This window comes from Lingula anatina, chromosome 8 (assembly GCF_051362555.1).
Source record: "Lingula anatina isolate TDL-2025a chromosome 8, LinAna3.0, whole genome shotgun sequence".
Lineage (NCBI taxonomy): Eukaryota > Metazoa > Brachiopoda > Lingulata > Lingulida > Lingulidae > Lingula > Lingula anatina.
The window spans coordinates 4696554-4710246 of record NC_141774.1 but is presented as its reverse complement, the minus strand read 5'-3'; the positions used below and the strand labels follow the sequence as shown (position 1 = coordinate 4710246).

Below are 13693 nucleotides of genomic sequence, written 5' to 3'. Positions count from 1 at the left end.
GATGCTACTGGCTTCATTGTGACAACGCACTTGCTCACAGCTCTCGTCTGGCAAACGATTTGTTGCAGAAACACAGGGGTCTGAGGATGGGCCAACAGTCTTTGGGTCCTGATATCAATCCTACTGAACACCTGTGGCATGAATTGGAATGTGCACTGCAGAGGAGAACCAATTCCCAAATAATCTTGACCAATTCCGCCACGCTCTTTAGGATGAATGGGACAATATCCCACACAACAGAATTGTTACCCGTGTTGAAGGCTTGTCTTGCCGTCTACAGGAGATAATTGCAGTACGCGGTAGACGCACACGCTGTTAGGCACGTGATCTTTAACGAGCACACCCTAATGCTAATTGTCTGTGAATTTGGGGACATTTGATGGCGTCTTTTCAATTTTATAGACATTTCTTTACATCTGTAGAAGTCACAGTGAAACAGTGGATTTGAGGGGGTACCTCTTATAAATTTGACTAAATGGTATAAAATATGTATATTTTCACGACTATTTTGTATTTTTAAACCATTAATCATGTTAGACACGGTATCTGTAATAAAAAGCACTATTTCTAACAATTTACAGCTGTGAGGAGATCATTTGTAAATAAAAGTACATGGAAATGGGGGCGGGACAACATTTTTGACCAATGCTATATATATATATATATATATATATATATATATATATATATATATATATATATATATATATATATATATATATTTTTTTTTTTTTTTTTTTCGGTTTATGGAAAAATAAAACACACCGATATTCAGATATTGATATTAGAATTTTGAAAAGCTGAATTATAGTTCTAAACTGCACCAAATGGCACCGTTTGCCCTCCAAAACACCGAAACCCACATCAAAAGGGCAAGGGTCGGCCTTGCCTCCGAGACCTGGCTCTACTACTATATATATATTCTTTAAAAATATGGACCCCCTCCCCCTTCAAATAATCCGAGATCTGCCCCTTTAACTTTATTTACTTCATAATTTCTCAAGGTTACTTCCGGAGTCCCCAAGATGGTTGCTTACCAAAGGGCGTCATGAACAGGCGGAGGCAATTCTGAGACGCACCGCGAAGATAAACGGCAGTCATTTCCCAACTGGACTTATAGCAAGAGTGGGAATAAGCGAACCTCCCACCGAGAGTGCCCGTTCTCTACTACACGCACCTAGACTAGTGTTGAAAATGCTGCTTCTTTATATAAACTGGTACAGCATGTTTTCAAGCTAGTCCTGTGTCATGAGTTGAAAACCAGTTGAAAACCAACAGGATCGCGTATATCCTTCATATGGCAAAATGCCAGCTGATTCAATTTTGCTTGGTTTAGTTTTTTTTTCCTTCTTTTATTATTATTTTTTTTTCGTAAACAATGTATATACTCAGTTGAGTGGACCTTTTACTTGTAGTCATCCAGAAGATTAAGAATGAGAAATATTTAGATGCTAAATGAAGTTCAGCATCAGTTAAACATATTTCTAAAAGTGAATATTTGAATTGCAAATATTGCATATTTTTCGATCAATTTATGTTCAAATGCGCCGCATATACGGTGACAGCTGACGTTCAATACGAACGGCGACGTGTGTACGGGTACATCTAAAAAAAGACCTTTACACTGAACGGCGTCCTTTCTAACATGATCACCTCGGTGTCCACTTTACTTCCAGGGCTATACTAGACCTGATGTATTTTGGGATAAACCTTCACGCTGGCAACATGGACGGCAACATGTACCTCAATATTTTCCTCTTTTCCCTGGTTCAGTTCCCGGCCTATGCCTTCTGTTTCACCATCGACATATTTGGGCGGAAGAAGCCGTATATAATGTGTACAGCCCTGGGCGGACTGGCATGCCTTTCGTCTCTCTTCGCGAAAAAGTATGCAGACAATGGTGAGATTGATAAATATTTAACAAAGGCGGTGTAACAGAAATGGAATTCCGCTAGGATCTGTGGTCCGCTTCCCATTAATTTGTACATGTGACATTCGTCCAATATACTAATCCTAATACTCCGACTTACCCTAACCTGTACTTATTATATGGGAGCCCGGAATTCCATTCCTGTCACACCGCCCAAAATGAAACTTTACACACCCATTTGCTCAGTTGACATACTGCATCATCACACGCAAACACATACACATGTATACAGAATTTCTTTCGCACATCCCGTCGACTTACGCGGACTGTACATGTGTTGTTATACACACTATCGTATTTAAATCTAGAACCTTTATTTCTTTTTTTAAACTAAATGACTCAGCATCTGCCGTACTCTTTATGACCGGCGAAACAAGAACGGTAGCGTTTCTTATAAACATTGCTGCCCTGGCCCCAAAAACTAAGCACAGGTAAAGCTTAGCCGAAAAAGTCTGGGTCAGTATATATATATATATATATATATATATATATATATATATATATATATATATATATATATATATTTACGGTGTTCAGTTGCTTTAGTTCGCTTCTTTTCCTTTTTCGTTATTCTTTTCAGAATTGGAATCTACCAACTACATCAAAGTCGGTCTCTCCACCGTTGGGAAATTTGGCGTGGCCGCTGCTTATAATATTTTGTATATCTGGAGTATTGAAGTGTTCCCCTCCGTCTTGCGGAACTTTAGTATGGGGCTGGCACTGGTCTCAGCTGGTGTGGGAGGCATGCTCGCACCGGTCATCGTGGTGAGTCTTTACTTAACTTTCATTTTTGCTTTCATTTTCACTTTCAATTTTTTACCTATAGTTTTTACCATTTGCTTTTACCATTTGTAGATTAAGTTGCTAATGTGTTTGCTTGTTCCCTCGATGTTTATCTGCATTGCTCCCTCCAAACAAAACGCATATTTTTAAATACATATTAGATTAGATTTTTTTTTTTTTTTTTTAGAATTCTTTACAGTAACATTCGAAAAACATTTAACTGAATCCCAGTATTGAAATAATTGGGATTACTTTACCCCATCAATAATTCCTATTTTTTGGTATGGAAGCCTGCAGTCTAGGTGTTCTCTCAAGCTTTTTTTTTTTTTGTTTTTTAGAGGGACATCAACGTAGAAAGCCTTGGAAAGGACACTTTGCCTCTTGTGATATTCGGGATATTAGCCTTATTCGGAGCTGCTTGCACACTTCCGGTTCCGGAAACCGCCAGGACAGACCTACCTGTGACCGTCGCAGACGCAGATACCTTCAAGAAGTATGGTTGTTCAACTATGAATTAAGTGAAAAGCTTCTGAAAAATAGCCTTGACATAACCGTAGGAAATACAAATAGCATGTTTCAGTAAAATGTCCAATTCAGTGAACGAAGTGGTATTTTTAATTAGGTGTGTGTGTGTGTGTGTGAGAGAGAGAGAGAGAGAGAGAGAGAGAGAGCTTTTGTGCGTGTATGTGTTCATCTGTGTTTGTATGTGTGTGGATGTAGGTTTGTAAGAGTGTGTGTGTGTGTGTGTGTGTGTGTGATAGAGAGAGATATAAAGGCGGGGGAGAAAATGAGTGATCCTCTGTAATTTATTGCTTGCTTTACTCCTGTAGGTATATGATAATTAATGCCTCTTTTTCATCATCGCTCTCAATCTGTTGTTTTATTGTGTTCTATTAAGAACACAATAAAATACATTGTTTTCTGTTTAAAGACATTTGATCATTGTTTTCTACTCTGCAGCCGTCGACAACGCGACAACCGTAGCGGTCAAAAGTCACAACAACAGCAGCTAACGGAATATGGTACTGAGATTGGCGAACTGAGGAAATTAAAGGCATAATTGTGGACTTCAAACACTCTGAATCTAGTTGGAGCCCATTCATGCAGTTTCTTCAATGGCAAACACTCATTGTGCACATTGATCGAACTCTGATATCCAGTGTCAAGCTTCACTGAAGTTATCGCGTCATACGGTTATATAATTTCAAACGTAGCCTATATGCAGTTGTCCTTATTTCATATTTTTCTGCAAGGGCAACCGTGAACTTTTGCCATTTACTCGGTACAACACGAAATATATCATGACAAAACGCATAGGACCGTGCGTGCCTGTGGTACACTGCCATTTATAACTGATTGTGGTAGATTACTGTATAGTTTATATGTACCAGTATATGTTATATTTGCGAACAGATCGACATTCAGGCAATCTCTAGACACGTACTGTAACTTGTTCGTGTCTTGGGACTCACTCCATACATTAATATGTATTTTTTTCATGTAAACTCTCAAGACTTTAAAGTAATTCGGAGTGTATTCATTTTTATACATATTTAATTGATATATTATAAGCAACACTGTCACTGTGGCGCTTGTAAAACACAACATGCAGTGTAGAATTCTAATATATGCATCAGTTGCTAGGGGTTAGGCCGATCTTTACGCTAGGATTTTTTTCTTATCCACTTAAATAGTTATGTAATAATGTTATAACGTCAAATATGCATCGGATTATTCGAAATAATGACGAAATATCATTTTTAAGAGTGTGTGTTGAACATTGTTGTTAATTTCAAATAGATCTCCCTAGCCTGAACAGCGTATCAACACCGCTTTTTCGCCTGCTTAATCACAATTATAAGCACCGCAAGTAAATTCCAGGGAATCTTCTTGAAGGACTTATAATTTTGAATTATCAAGAAATAGGCAAACCAGTGCCTTTGTTAGATGGAGTACTGTAGAAAGAGGCTTATGTCTTATGGCATCGCACTGTATTTCACACCCATGTGGTCAACCATCGGGGGAGGGGGGGGGGGCAGCATTTCTTAGAGGGAGTTCAAAAATCTGAATTTTAAGAGGTGTCATCCCCTCAAAATAACAAGTTTCTATGGCGTTTTATTTGTTGTTTTCAGATAACCAAAAGGATGTTAACAAACGATCGTAACCGACAGCTTGCCTTATTGATTTTTTTTCAAATTACTGTCCCAGTACTGCAGCAACCCTGCACTGAAAACAATAGAGAAATTTGAGAATGGATTGAAAACCACGAGAACATAACCGTATTTTATATATGTAACTGTGCTGTGAAAATCACCTTTTTCCAAACTGCTTTAAGCTAAAATCTTCTACACCTTATTTTGTCGTATTTCCACGGAACTTGAGACTGCCTATTTTACGTCAACCACGTCTCTGTGGCGCAATCGGTTAGCGCGTTCGGCTGTTAACCGAAAGGTTGGTGGTTCAAGCCCACCCAGGGACGGTCACTTTTTACTTATTTTGTAGGATAGACCGATCAATTAAAATTCAACGCCGTGACACTTCTCGTTTTGGCTCTACCGTCTAATCATGAACGGCAAAATACGACGGTGTAACTTCACCTCGTCCTTTTGTACGCCAACATTTTTTTACCCGCTACCAAGGTCACGGCTTCATTTTTACTAGACTAGACAATCACAAATATGTCACCAGCTAATTCACGACACGATTATGTAGAGAACGATGACATGGAAATGTTCAACCTTTCCAGTATACTGATATATCCGGTGTTACGAAACTAAGCGTCCGTGAAACCTACGACCCAAATATATATCTTCTATCCCAGGTGTAACAGAACGTCTGCCCTCTATTTAGTTATAATGGTTAACGTTTGCCTGATCTTAGTGGGTCATCATCTAGGGCGAGGTTAACCTGTGCAAATGAATGGGAAGTGGATTCTCTATCAAGTCCCCTTTATGCTGGAGGGCCTCCATTCTACGTCCCGTAGTACGGCCCTGTTTGCGAGTAAAAGATAATACTTTGCGTGCCGACAATTGACCGATCATTGATCATTCATTCTGCCACCAAATCGATACTTGTGCCTCCTTTCTACGACCACAGCGATGCCAGTTTCATGATAGCCGTCTAGTGTAAAAGGGGAGAGGGTTTCTTGGAAGATTCTCTGTCACGTTACACCGGTTTGCCCGGAATGGAAGTCCACTAGGAACCGTAGTCAGCTTCCCATTGCACTTTGCACATGTGACATTCTCCCATATGCTAACCTTAATACTACGACTACCCCTATAACCTGTACTAATCATACGGGAGCCGGACTTCCATTCCTAAGACTACCATTTCTGTCACACCAAAACCGCGCAGATTTAGCAATGAATAAAAACCACAAGTAGGCTAGAAATACGGACACCGTAATCAATTGTACAATTATTTTTAATCATTCAGATGATCATAAACATAGCAAGTTGAATGTCAGTATAATGAAACTTGGTTTAAAATGCACATAAAGTTTAAGTATGAAAGAAGTATGGACGCATACCAGTGCCCGGAGAGAGAGAGAGAGAGAGAGAGAGAGAGATAGAGAGAGTATGCCATGCATAATTTTGCAGAATTACACCGTCCAGCATAAATAATATACTGTCATCTGAGACTCTATTTGCCAGAACACCTCGAGCCTTAGGGCCCCTTTACACTGGTCGACGTCCTTTCTGCGTCCCCTTGCGTTCAAAATTGTGGTCAGGACGCTCAACGGTCGCCAAAGCAATTAAATAGTGTCTCGGTGTAAAGGCGTCTGCGTCCCTTGTGCGTCCTTTGAACGATCGAATCTTGATTTGTCTGCTTTTGTTATACCCCCTTTACACTGAACGGCGTTCTTTCTGCGTCCTTTCTGCGACCATGAAATTTGGCATCGTTGTGGTCTTAATAAGGAGGCACGAGCATTGATTTTGTATCAGAATGAATGCTCAATGATCGGCTAGTTGTCGGCACTTAAAGTATTATAATTTTTTAACTCTCAAATGGGGCCGTACTGCTGGACGCAGAAAGGACGCCGTCCAGTGTAAAGGGGGCTTTACCGATGGGCACCAGCCAAAATTTAAAGGTGTGTACCCCAGGAATGTGGATGTGGATGGCCGAGATATTTCATAAGGTACATTGACTGGCGCGAACCTCAAATGTTTCATATTTTGATATTTTATTTTAATTAAAATAGGAAATAAAATGAAAAAGTTTATATATATCCTAAATCTAATATTAATTTTAGTCATTTGTTCGTTTATTTGAAATATCTTAAGTTACCCATTAAATTGTGTATAGGGGTACATGTATACAAATAATTATAATAAGCGTAATAACATACTTAAACATCACGTTTAAATCTTCTAAAATTAAGACACCATCCATATGAAAATGTCAGAGGACATCTAGTCTAGCTGGGAAAATATGTCCGACTAGGACATCGATACCTGTCCGCAGGACTTAGAATACTAAGTAATGGGTGTCCACTGGACTTTAAAGACTTTAAATTCCAGGAAATTATGTCCTACAACATGCGTTCCTAGGAATGGAAGACCCAGGACATGCATTCCCAGGGTTGAGTTAGAGGGTGAATATCACGTGTATAAAGTAACATTGAACGAGCTACGATTCCTTTACTCGGAGTCAACTTCCGTTATTCCTGTCACAGTATGATCCTGTTCAAATAAGCCAACAGTTATGATACGATCAAAATACCACATTTTATTATTCACCAATGTATTGATCATCACCCTTCACACGTCGACATAAATTTTCGTTTTGAAATAATACACTGTCCAAAGCAATGTGCACAAAAATTTCTTCTTGAAATTGAACCTACCAACATTTATGAAATTTGCAAACATGTCATAAAATCTCAACTATCCTGTCAGCAAGAAAAAAAAACGCATCGAAGTCCTGGTAACTTACACCAATAGCTATGACTTAGCATGGAGTCCTTTTGACTGTCTTAAATGATTGACGGGTATATTGATATTTGGTTTTTAAGTAGGTGCGAACGGATTACAGACGTACGAACTTGTCTGGCTGGTGATAAAGCTTAATATAAAGCTCCATGCTTGGACAGCAGGTGTGCACGCCACTGTTGGCGTCCACCGTTTTTGCCTCAATTTGGAGTCACCGACGGAAGAGATCTCCGGCCCAAAAGCAGTCTCTGCTTCGCTTCTTGTTTCCCTGGATACAGACGCTGTTATCGGGGCAGCATGATCTTCTTGTATTGCTTCAGATGGGATAGAAACTGCAGAATAGGAAAACAAACATATATATATATACTGGTCTATACCTAAAACCAAAACCATTTAATTCTTCCTATTGCAATGACACATCTCACATGTAACTGTCATCCAATCCCCATAGTTAAAGATAAGTATTATTATGAGTGAACCCAGAGTGTCTTCATTCGTACCTTCCCGTTTGCGTCTTCCAGGGAACCCTCCAGAAAATATCGACGGTGTCCCGATTCCCACGACGGCGCAAGTGTTTCCAGTGCAGCTCCACACCGGGACTTGAAAGCTGAATTCAACCGTCAGCTGACACACGAACACAACGACAGGCTAGAAAAGAAACGCATGCGCAGTAGCTAAATAGCAATCGGTAATCAAATTTATGCATTGGTCTTAAAACCTCTTTATAATGGACAGCGTCATTTCTGCGCCCTTTGTGTGTATTGCCTTGGTTACAACATGGATGCTTAATGATGGCCCAGTTGTTGGCACGTAATTAAATTATTATTGGTATTTTTTTTAACTTTTAAACCCGACTGTACTACGAGACGCAGAAAGGACGCCGTCCAGTGTAAGGGGGGGGGGGGGGTGTAAATAAAATAGTATGAGTTGATAATAAGCTGCACTAGCAAGTATGATGTAATTCCATCAGTGTTTATTTATTTTGTCTTACTGCCGATCTTGCCGTTGATAAGACTGAACAATATTTGCTCAATTCATGCGATTGAATATAAGACCTAAGAAATCGTTAAGGTGGTTAGTGAGTTCCATCGACCTTCACTCTTCTTTTACAAAGAAAGTCATTTTTTAAGTTCTGAAAAAAGGCGCTTAAAAAAGGTTGCGCACCTTGTAAGGCAAACTAAAATTGGTTCGAGTGTATAGTTGCATGAATACATGTAGCAAACCGTGTGCGACGGTTATGTGTTTGTAATTCTGTGTACATGGTTTTGATAACTGTGCTAACATACCAACAGAAATTCAACTAAAGAAGTTTCCAATCCGAAACCGCTCAAACCAACGCAGTCGGCCGACCTGTCACTGCAGTCTTGATCGGTCGTGCAGGATGTTCCGGCAACTAAAATAATAATAATAATAATAATAATAATAATAATAATTTACTGAGCACAGAAATGTTTTAGATTTACATGCTTTATCAGTACTATATATACATATATATATCTGTCATTCTTTGCTAGTGGTTACAAAATGTTGAATTTGACCGAAAATTTCAAACTTTCTCTGGGAAGCTGTAATTTTGCGATGTGATAGCTACACCATCACAGTTTATCATTTCATAAAAAGGGAAACAGCAGCTGCCCTTTTTAGGGCACACAGGACAGTTGAACAGCTATACTCACCAAATCCAAGACGCGTTACCCTGGGTAATATATTTTGCACAAACTAATGAAAGTCTAATGGAATGTTTTCAGTTTTAGTTTAAATCATAAGGGGGTGTTGTCTCAATGCTTCAAAACTGGTTTGGAAGAATTTAATCCACATTTCATAATTAATAAAAATGGTGAATATGTGGGTCACGGTAACGTTATTGACGCGGGTACAAAAACTTTTTATAATCATGTAAATAATAACAATATTTTTGCTATTATCCATACACACTTCATTCATGAGGGGCACACCACTTTCACATGCTTTTAAAATGGAATTGACAAACACAGAGGAATAATGCACATATTTTATTTACTATAACTCTGTCATATGGGACACACACTGAACAAAGTTGATCTAAAGAATGTTCCAGATTGTAGTTTTTTATCAGAACTATTATTTTTTTATTATTATTTTAACACAATAAAGTTCAGTTAAATACAAAATTTAACAAAATGAAGTTCAGTGTAACACAAAGTTCATAATTATAACATTCTTCCTGACATATGTAGACCAATGGTGATATCTGTTCTGTGCTCACTAAGGCATCCACTCTTGGGATTCTGAAAAAAAATCACACAAAGAATCTGTTAACTCTGATAACGAACAATGGATAACCTAAGATCACAAATAGTTTATTGCTTATTCAAACAAAGTACAGTGCATTATGAGTGGCAAACACGCATTACTGAGACACATTTTCTTCACCCATTTTCGGTGCTTCATTGCGTAACGTAAGTGTTGCTAGTAATCCATTATTGCTGTTTTTACAGACGGTTAAATTTTAAACGCACGGAATACAGTGTAGCAGCTTAATTTAAGACAAAACTAAAAAAAAGTAATTCAATTTCGATGATTGAGTTTTCGAGAACAAGAGAACATGAATACGGTATCACCGCGTCACCATGTTCAATATGACCTTTAGTCCCCCATGTGAAACAGACGCAAAACGAAAGTTCAGACGAAGTCACCCTACTTATAGAATGGTAAAAATCAATCGGTACACAAATATGTTGAAACAATTGAAGAAAAATGAAACGAAACTCATTATTTCTCACCTTCATACAAAGAAGATCCCAATAAACAATCCTGTGACGGTTAAATCGAGGGAATTACACCTGTGCCCTGCATCCTATCTCGACAGCGTCATTGCGTTATGCGTTATCAGAATGGGCCACCCGCCAGTTTGAGCTGGTCTTTTTAGTGTGCAAAAGAAGCCATTCGTGTGTAAGACGTCATCAGTTAGTGAGTATGGAAGAAGATCGCTATCGATGTATAATTTTCACGCGGCATTTTAAAGTCGTCTGATAAAAATCGATCTCTGAAGTTTCAGCGTTGCGAACGTTATATTGGGACGCGGTGAAGAAAAATCGACCTTGCTGAGCAATAAATGTGAAATTCTTAAGAAAACTGATATTATCTTGGATTTCGTGACACAAACTAACCGACATACTACTTTGGACGATTGAACAGTTTTAATACGGAAAGATAGGATTAGATGAAATTTTCATCGGGGTGGGACACCGCATGTATCGTAAGTTAAGCTAATTTTGTGATCATTTTTCAGTGACTTCAAATAAATTTTTATTTAAATAACAATTTGCACGTTCTGTTTATTATATCTTCTTGCAGTAGATGTATTTCCTGCTTCAATAATCCATTCAAACCCTAAACAAACTGTTCTTAAATAGAGGTAGGGTCAAAATTCCACAAAAAAGGACGCCATTTTGAGGGTTATTTCGATATATTTTCTGCTTTTTCTATTTTTTTGCTTTTATAACAACATCCTCCTTGCTCATGCAGCTTCTTTGATTTGTTATTGAAACATACACAACGATGTCATGAGAATTTGGTTGGCTATCTAAATTTAAATAACATTCTTGTTATGGTCCCCCTGCAGTGCACCACTAGCAAAGAATGACTGATATATATATATATATATAAAGACCCGCCGGAAAATCACCTTCCTTACTCTGCGGGTCCCTGTGGGTTGTTCATACAGCCTGGCGCGGTAACCATGGAAATAACATTGTCATTCATGCGCTGTTTGGTTTCTGTTAACAATAGTACCAGCTAGACAATAGATTCCCCCACGTTAACATTTTTATAACAAAAATAAAGTTCACACTAAACTTTACAAGCTTTTTTCAACATAAGACAAGATTTCAACTCCATGACAACTCCCAGACAGAGTATACGAAAGGGCCCAGCCAAAGTAACCAAATGACAAAATGCATATCAATTTTTAGAACAAGTCATTGTCATATTTTCCGAGTTAATCACAAAGATACATAGATCCACGCACAATTCGGGCTACTAAGTCCCCTGTTCCACGGCGACTATGCATTCCAAGAGCCGCCAGGAATTGATGAATTTTAGAAATCCTGAGGAATCGTGGAATTTGCACATTCTGCTTTAACAGAAAAATATTCTCAGTAAACAGTTACACATTGCAAGAATGACTTAGAAATATTTTATATTTACTACCCTTTGGGGCAGTTGTGACTTCCACCCATAACAGTAAATTGTACCATTTAAAAATGCCAAAAAATCACTCACTGGTCTGACACGTTCCATTCACCAAGGGGTAAGCTGTCAAAGGGCAGAGGCACACCTGGTTGGAGCCGGTGAAGATCGAGAACAGCGGGTTACGTGTGCACAGCGTATTGTCCCCACAAGCCAGTGGCGGGAAAATAGCGGCCGATGAACAAGCACTGAAGAGACTTGTACTGTTATCGCTTGTATAACCTGGAAATACAATAATGTACCTTTGTCTGCAGTGATTATAACGACATTCAATTATCTGCACAGCAAGTACTTCGAAATATAAATGTAACTGGGAATTGCGATGGTTTTTATATTTGGTAAAACAAAAAACGGTTTATTTCACCCAAACCACTAAATTTTGGTAATGAACAATGGATTTTTGAACGTTATTAACATCTGAAACGTGCTGCATGAGATATGCTCAGATCAAAGTCAACATCATGAGCTGTATCCCCAAAAAGAAATAACACTCTTAAAAACAGGCTCTGGTCACTGTAGAAACACAGCTTTCAGTCTCGTCATTACGAGACACAATTTGAGTATAAGATTTTTTTTCCTTTTCTATATCGAGGTGCTTATGAGTAATGATGGTGAAGGCGAATAGCGTGTTGATATTCCGCTGATCTTACCAGCAAAAGGAGGTATAATGACAGCCATGGCTCACCGCAAATTGTTGATCTGGAAAAAAAAACGAAACAAAAAATTACGCTGCATAAAAGCAATAAAAACATTCAGCAATAAAATGAAAACGATGACAATTTTAGTGTTATCATTATTTTTTCAAAAATCCGGTGTTTTCAGCAGTACTTGTAGTGATATGTATTATCAAAAAATCTTCCACTTACTTGTAAGCAGCCCTGCTGGCGAGTATACGTATATCCCTTTGTTTTGTTTGCTTCCTAAAGTCGATTTTCCAGAGACGCGCTCGTTTAAATACTGTGGAAGACTCCTTAGCTCAGCCGGTAAGCTTCTTTTCATTTGTTAGCATACGTCCTTTACGTGCAAGTTTATCAATTGTGAATCTGAGGTTTTGAATATGTTAATTGTAGTTGAGAAAACCCTTAATCCTCGTCTGCTGAGTGCAGTCTCTAGAGTTATCACAATTCAGTCTGCATATATCAGTGATAAAAATCTTTTTCGTTTCACATTATAGCCCTTGAACGTGGTAATGCTAGTAATAAATCGCAAGAGATCTGTCTGACCAACCCGTATCTAGCATTTTTATCTTTAGTATTTTAATCGGAGCATTATATCTGCCTAATATCAACAGGAAAACTTAAATGGTCCCTGCGTCATTAAAACAAAACGCTTGTATCATTTTATCAAAGACATGTGTCTTTGTCTACTTTTATCTAAGTCATAATAAATACATGTAAATATATTGATAAACGACAACCTGATCTTTTGAAAGGCACGGCAAATTTCCTTAACTTAGATGCACATTTTGCTTCCAGTCAAAGTTGGTCTTCACGAGTTTCATTTTGGTCCTAGTACATACCCTGTAAACGAAAAGTTGCATCAGTAAAGTGCATATAAGCGCTCTTTGGTACATCTATCCCAACGGCTGTAATATAGTTTTCCTTGTTTTATTAAATTTCATTTGTTTTATGCAGGGTCCCGAAATATTCCAGGGGGGGGGTCCGCAAACTTGTAAACTATTCGCACGGTTACTGAATAAAGATACACGCAATTACCGAATTTTTTATCCATAATCGCAGATTCATTTTTAAGTAAAGAAGGAAATGGATGTTGGTCATTTGATTGATTCTGAATTCTAATATGCACGGTTATAATCATT

General features: G+C 38.3%; 2 protein-coding genes, 1 long non-coding RNA gene and 1 other non-coding gene across 4 annotated transcripts; 2 read left to right on the top strand and 2 right to left on the bottom strand.

The window, feature by feature from the left end:
- The first annotated feature begins 1532 nt into the window (after positions 1-1532).
- LOC147760221 (solute carrier family 22 member 15-like) lies at positions 1533-4360 on the top strand. Its single transcript, XM_086994333.1, has 4 exons — positions 1533-1900; positions 2511-2695; positions 3052-3206; positions 3674-4360. The coding sequence occupies exons 1-4, from the start codon at positions 1693-1695 to the stop codon at positions 3771-3773; spliced, it is 648 nt and encodes a 215-aa protein (XP_086850459.1). The 5' UTR covers positions 1533-1692; the 3' UTR covers positions 3774-4360.
- Positions 4361-5118: 758 nt separating this feature from the next.
- Trnan-guu (transfer RNA asparagine (anticodon GUU)) lies at positions 5119-5192 on the top strand. The gene has a single exon. It is a non-coding gene; the product is annotated as a tRNA-Asn (tRNA).
- Positions 5193-7421: 2229 nt separating this feature from the next.
- On the bottom strand, positions 7422-12881 carry LOC106154477 (uncharacterized). Its single transcript, XM_087019283.1, has 6 exons — positions 12741-12881; positions 12525-12573; positions 11908-12096; positions 8931-9037; positions 8145-8292; positions 7422-7976 (listed from the first exon to the last, which is right to left on the bottom strand). Exons 2-6 carry the CDS (start codon positions 12550-12552, stop codon positions 7723-7725), a joined length of 726 nt encoding a protein of 241 aa, XP_086875409.1. The 5' UTR covers positions 12553-12573; positions 12741-12881; the 3' UTR covers positions 7422-7722.
- Positions 9644-11277, bottom strand: LOC147760219 (uncharacterized). The gene is made up of 2 exons (XR_015335704.1): positions 10407-11277; positions 9644-9911 (listed from the first exon to the last, which is right to left on the bottom strand). It is a non-coding gene; the product is annotated as an uncharacterized LOC147760219 (long non-coding RNA).
- Positions 12882-13693: the final 812 nt, after the last annotated feature.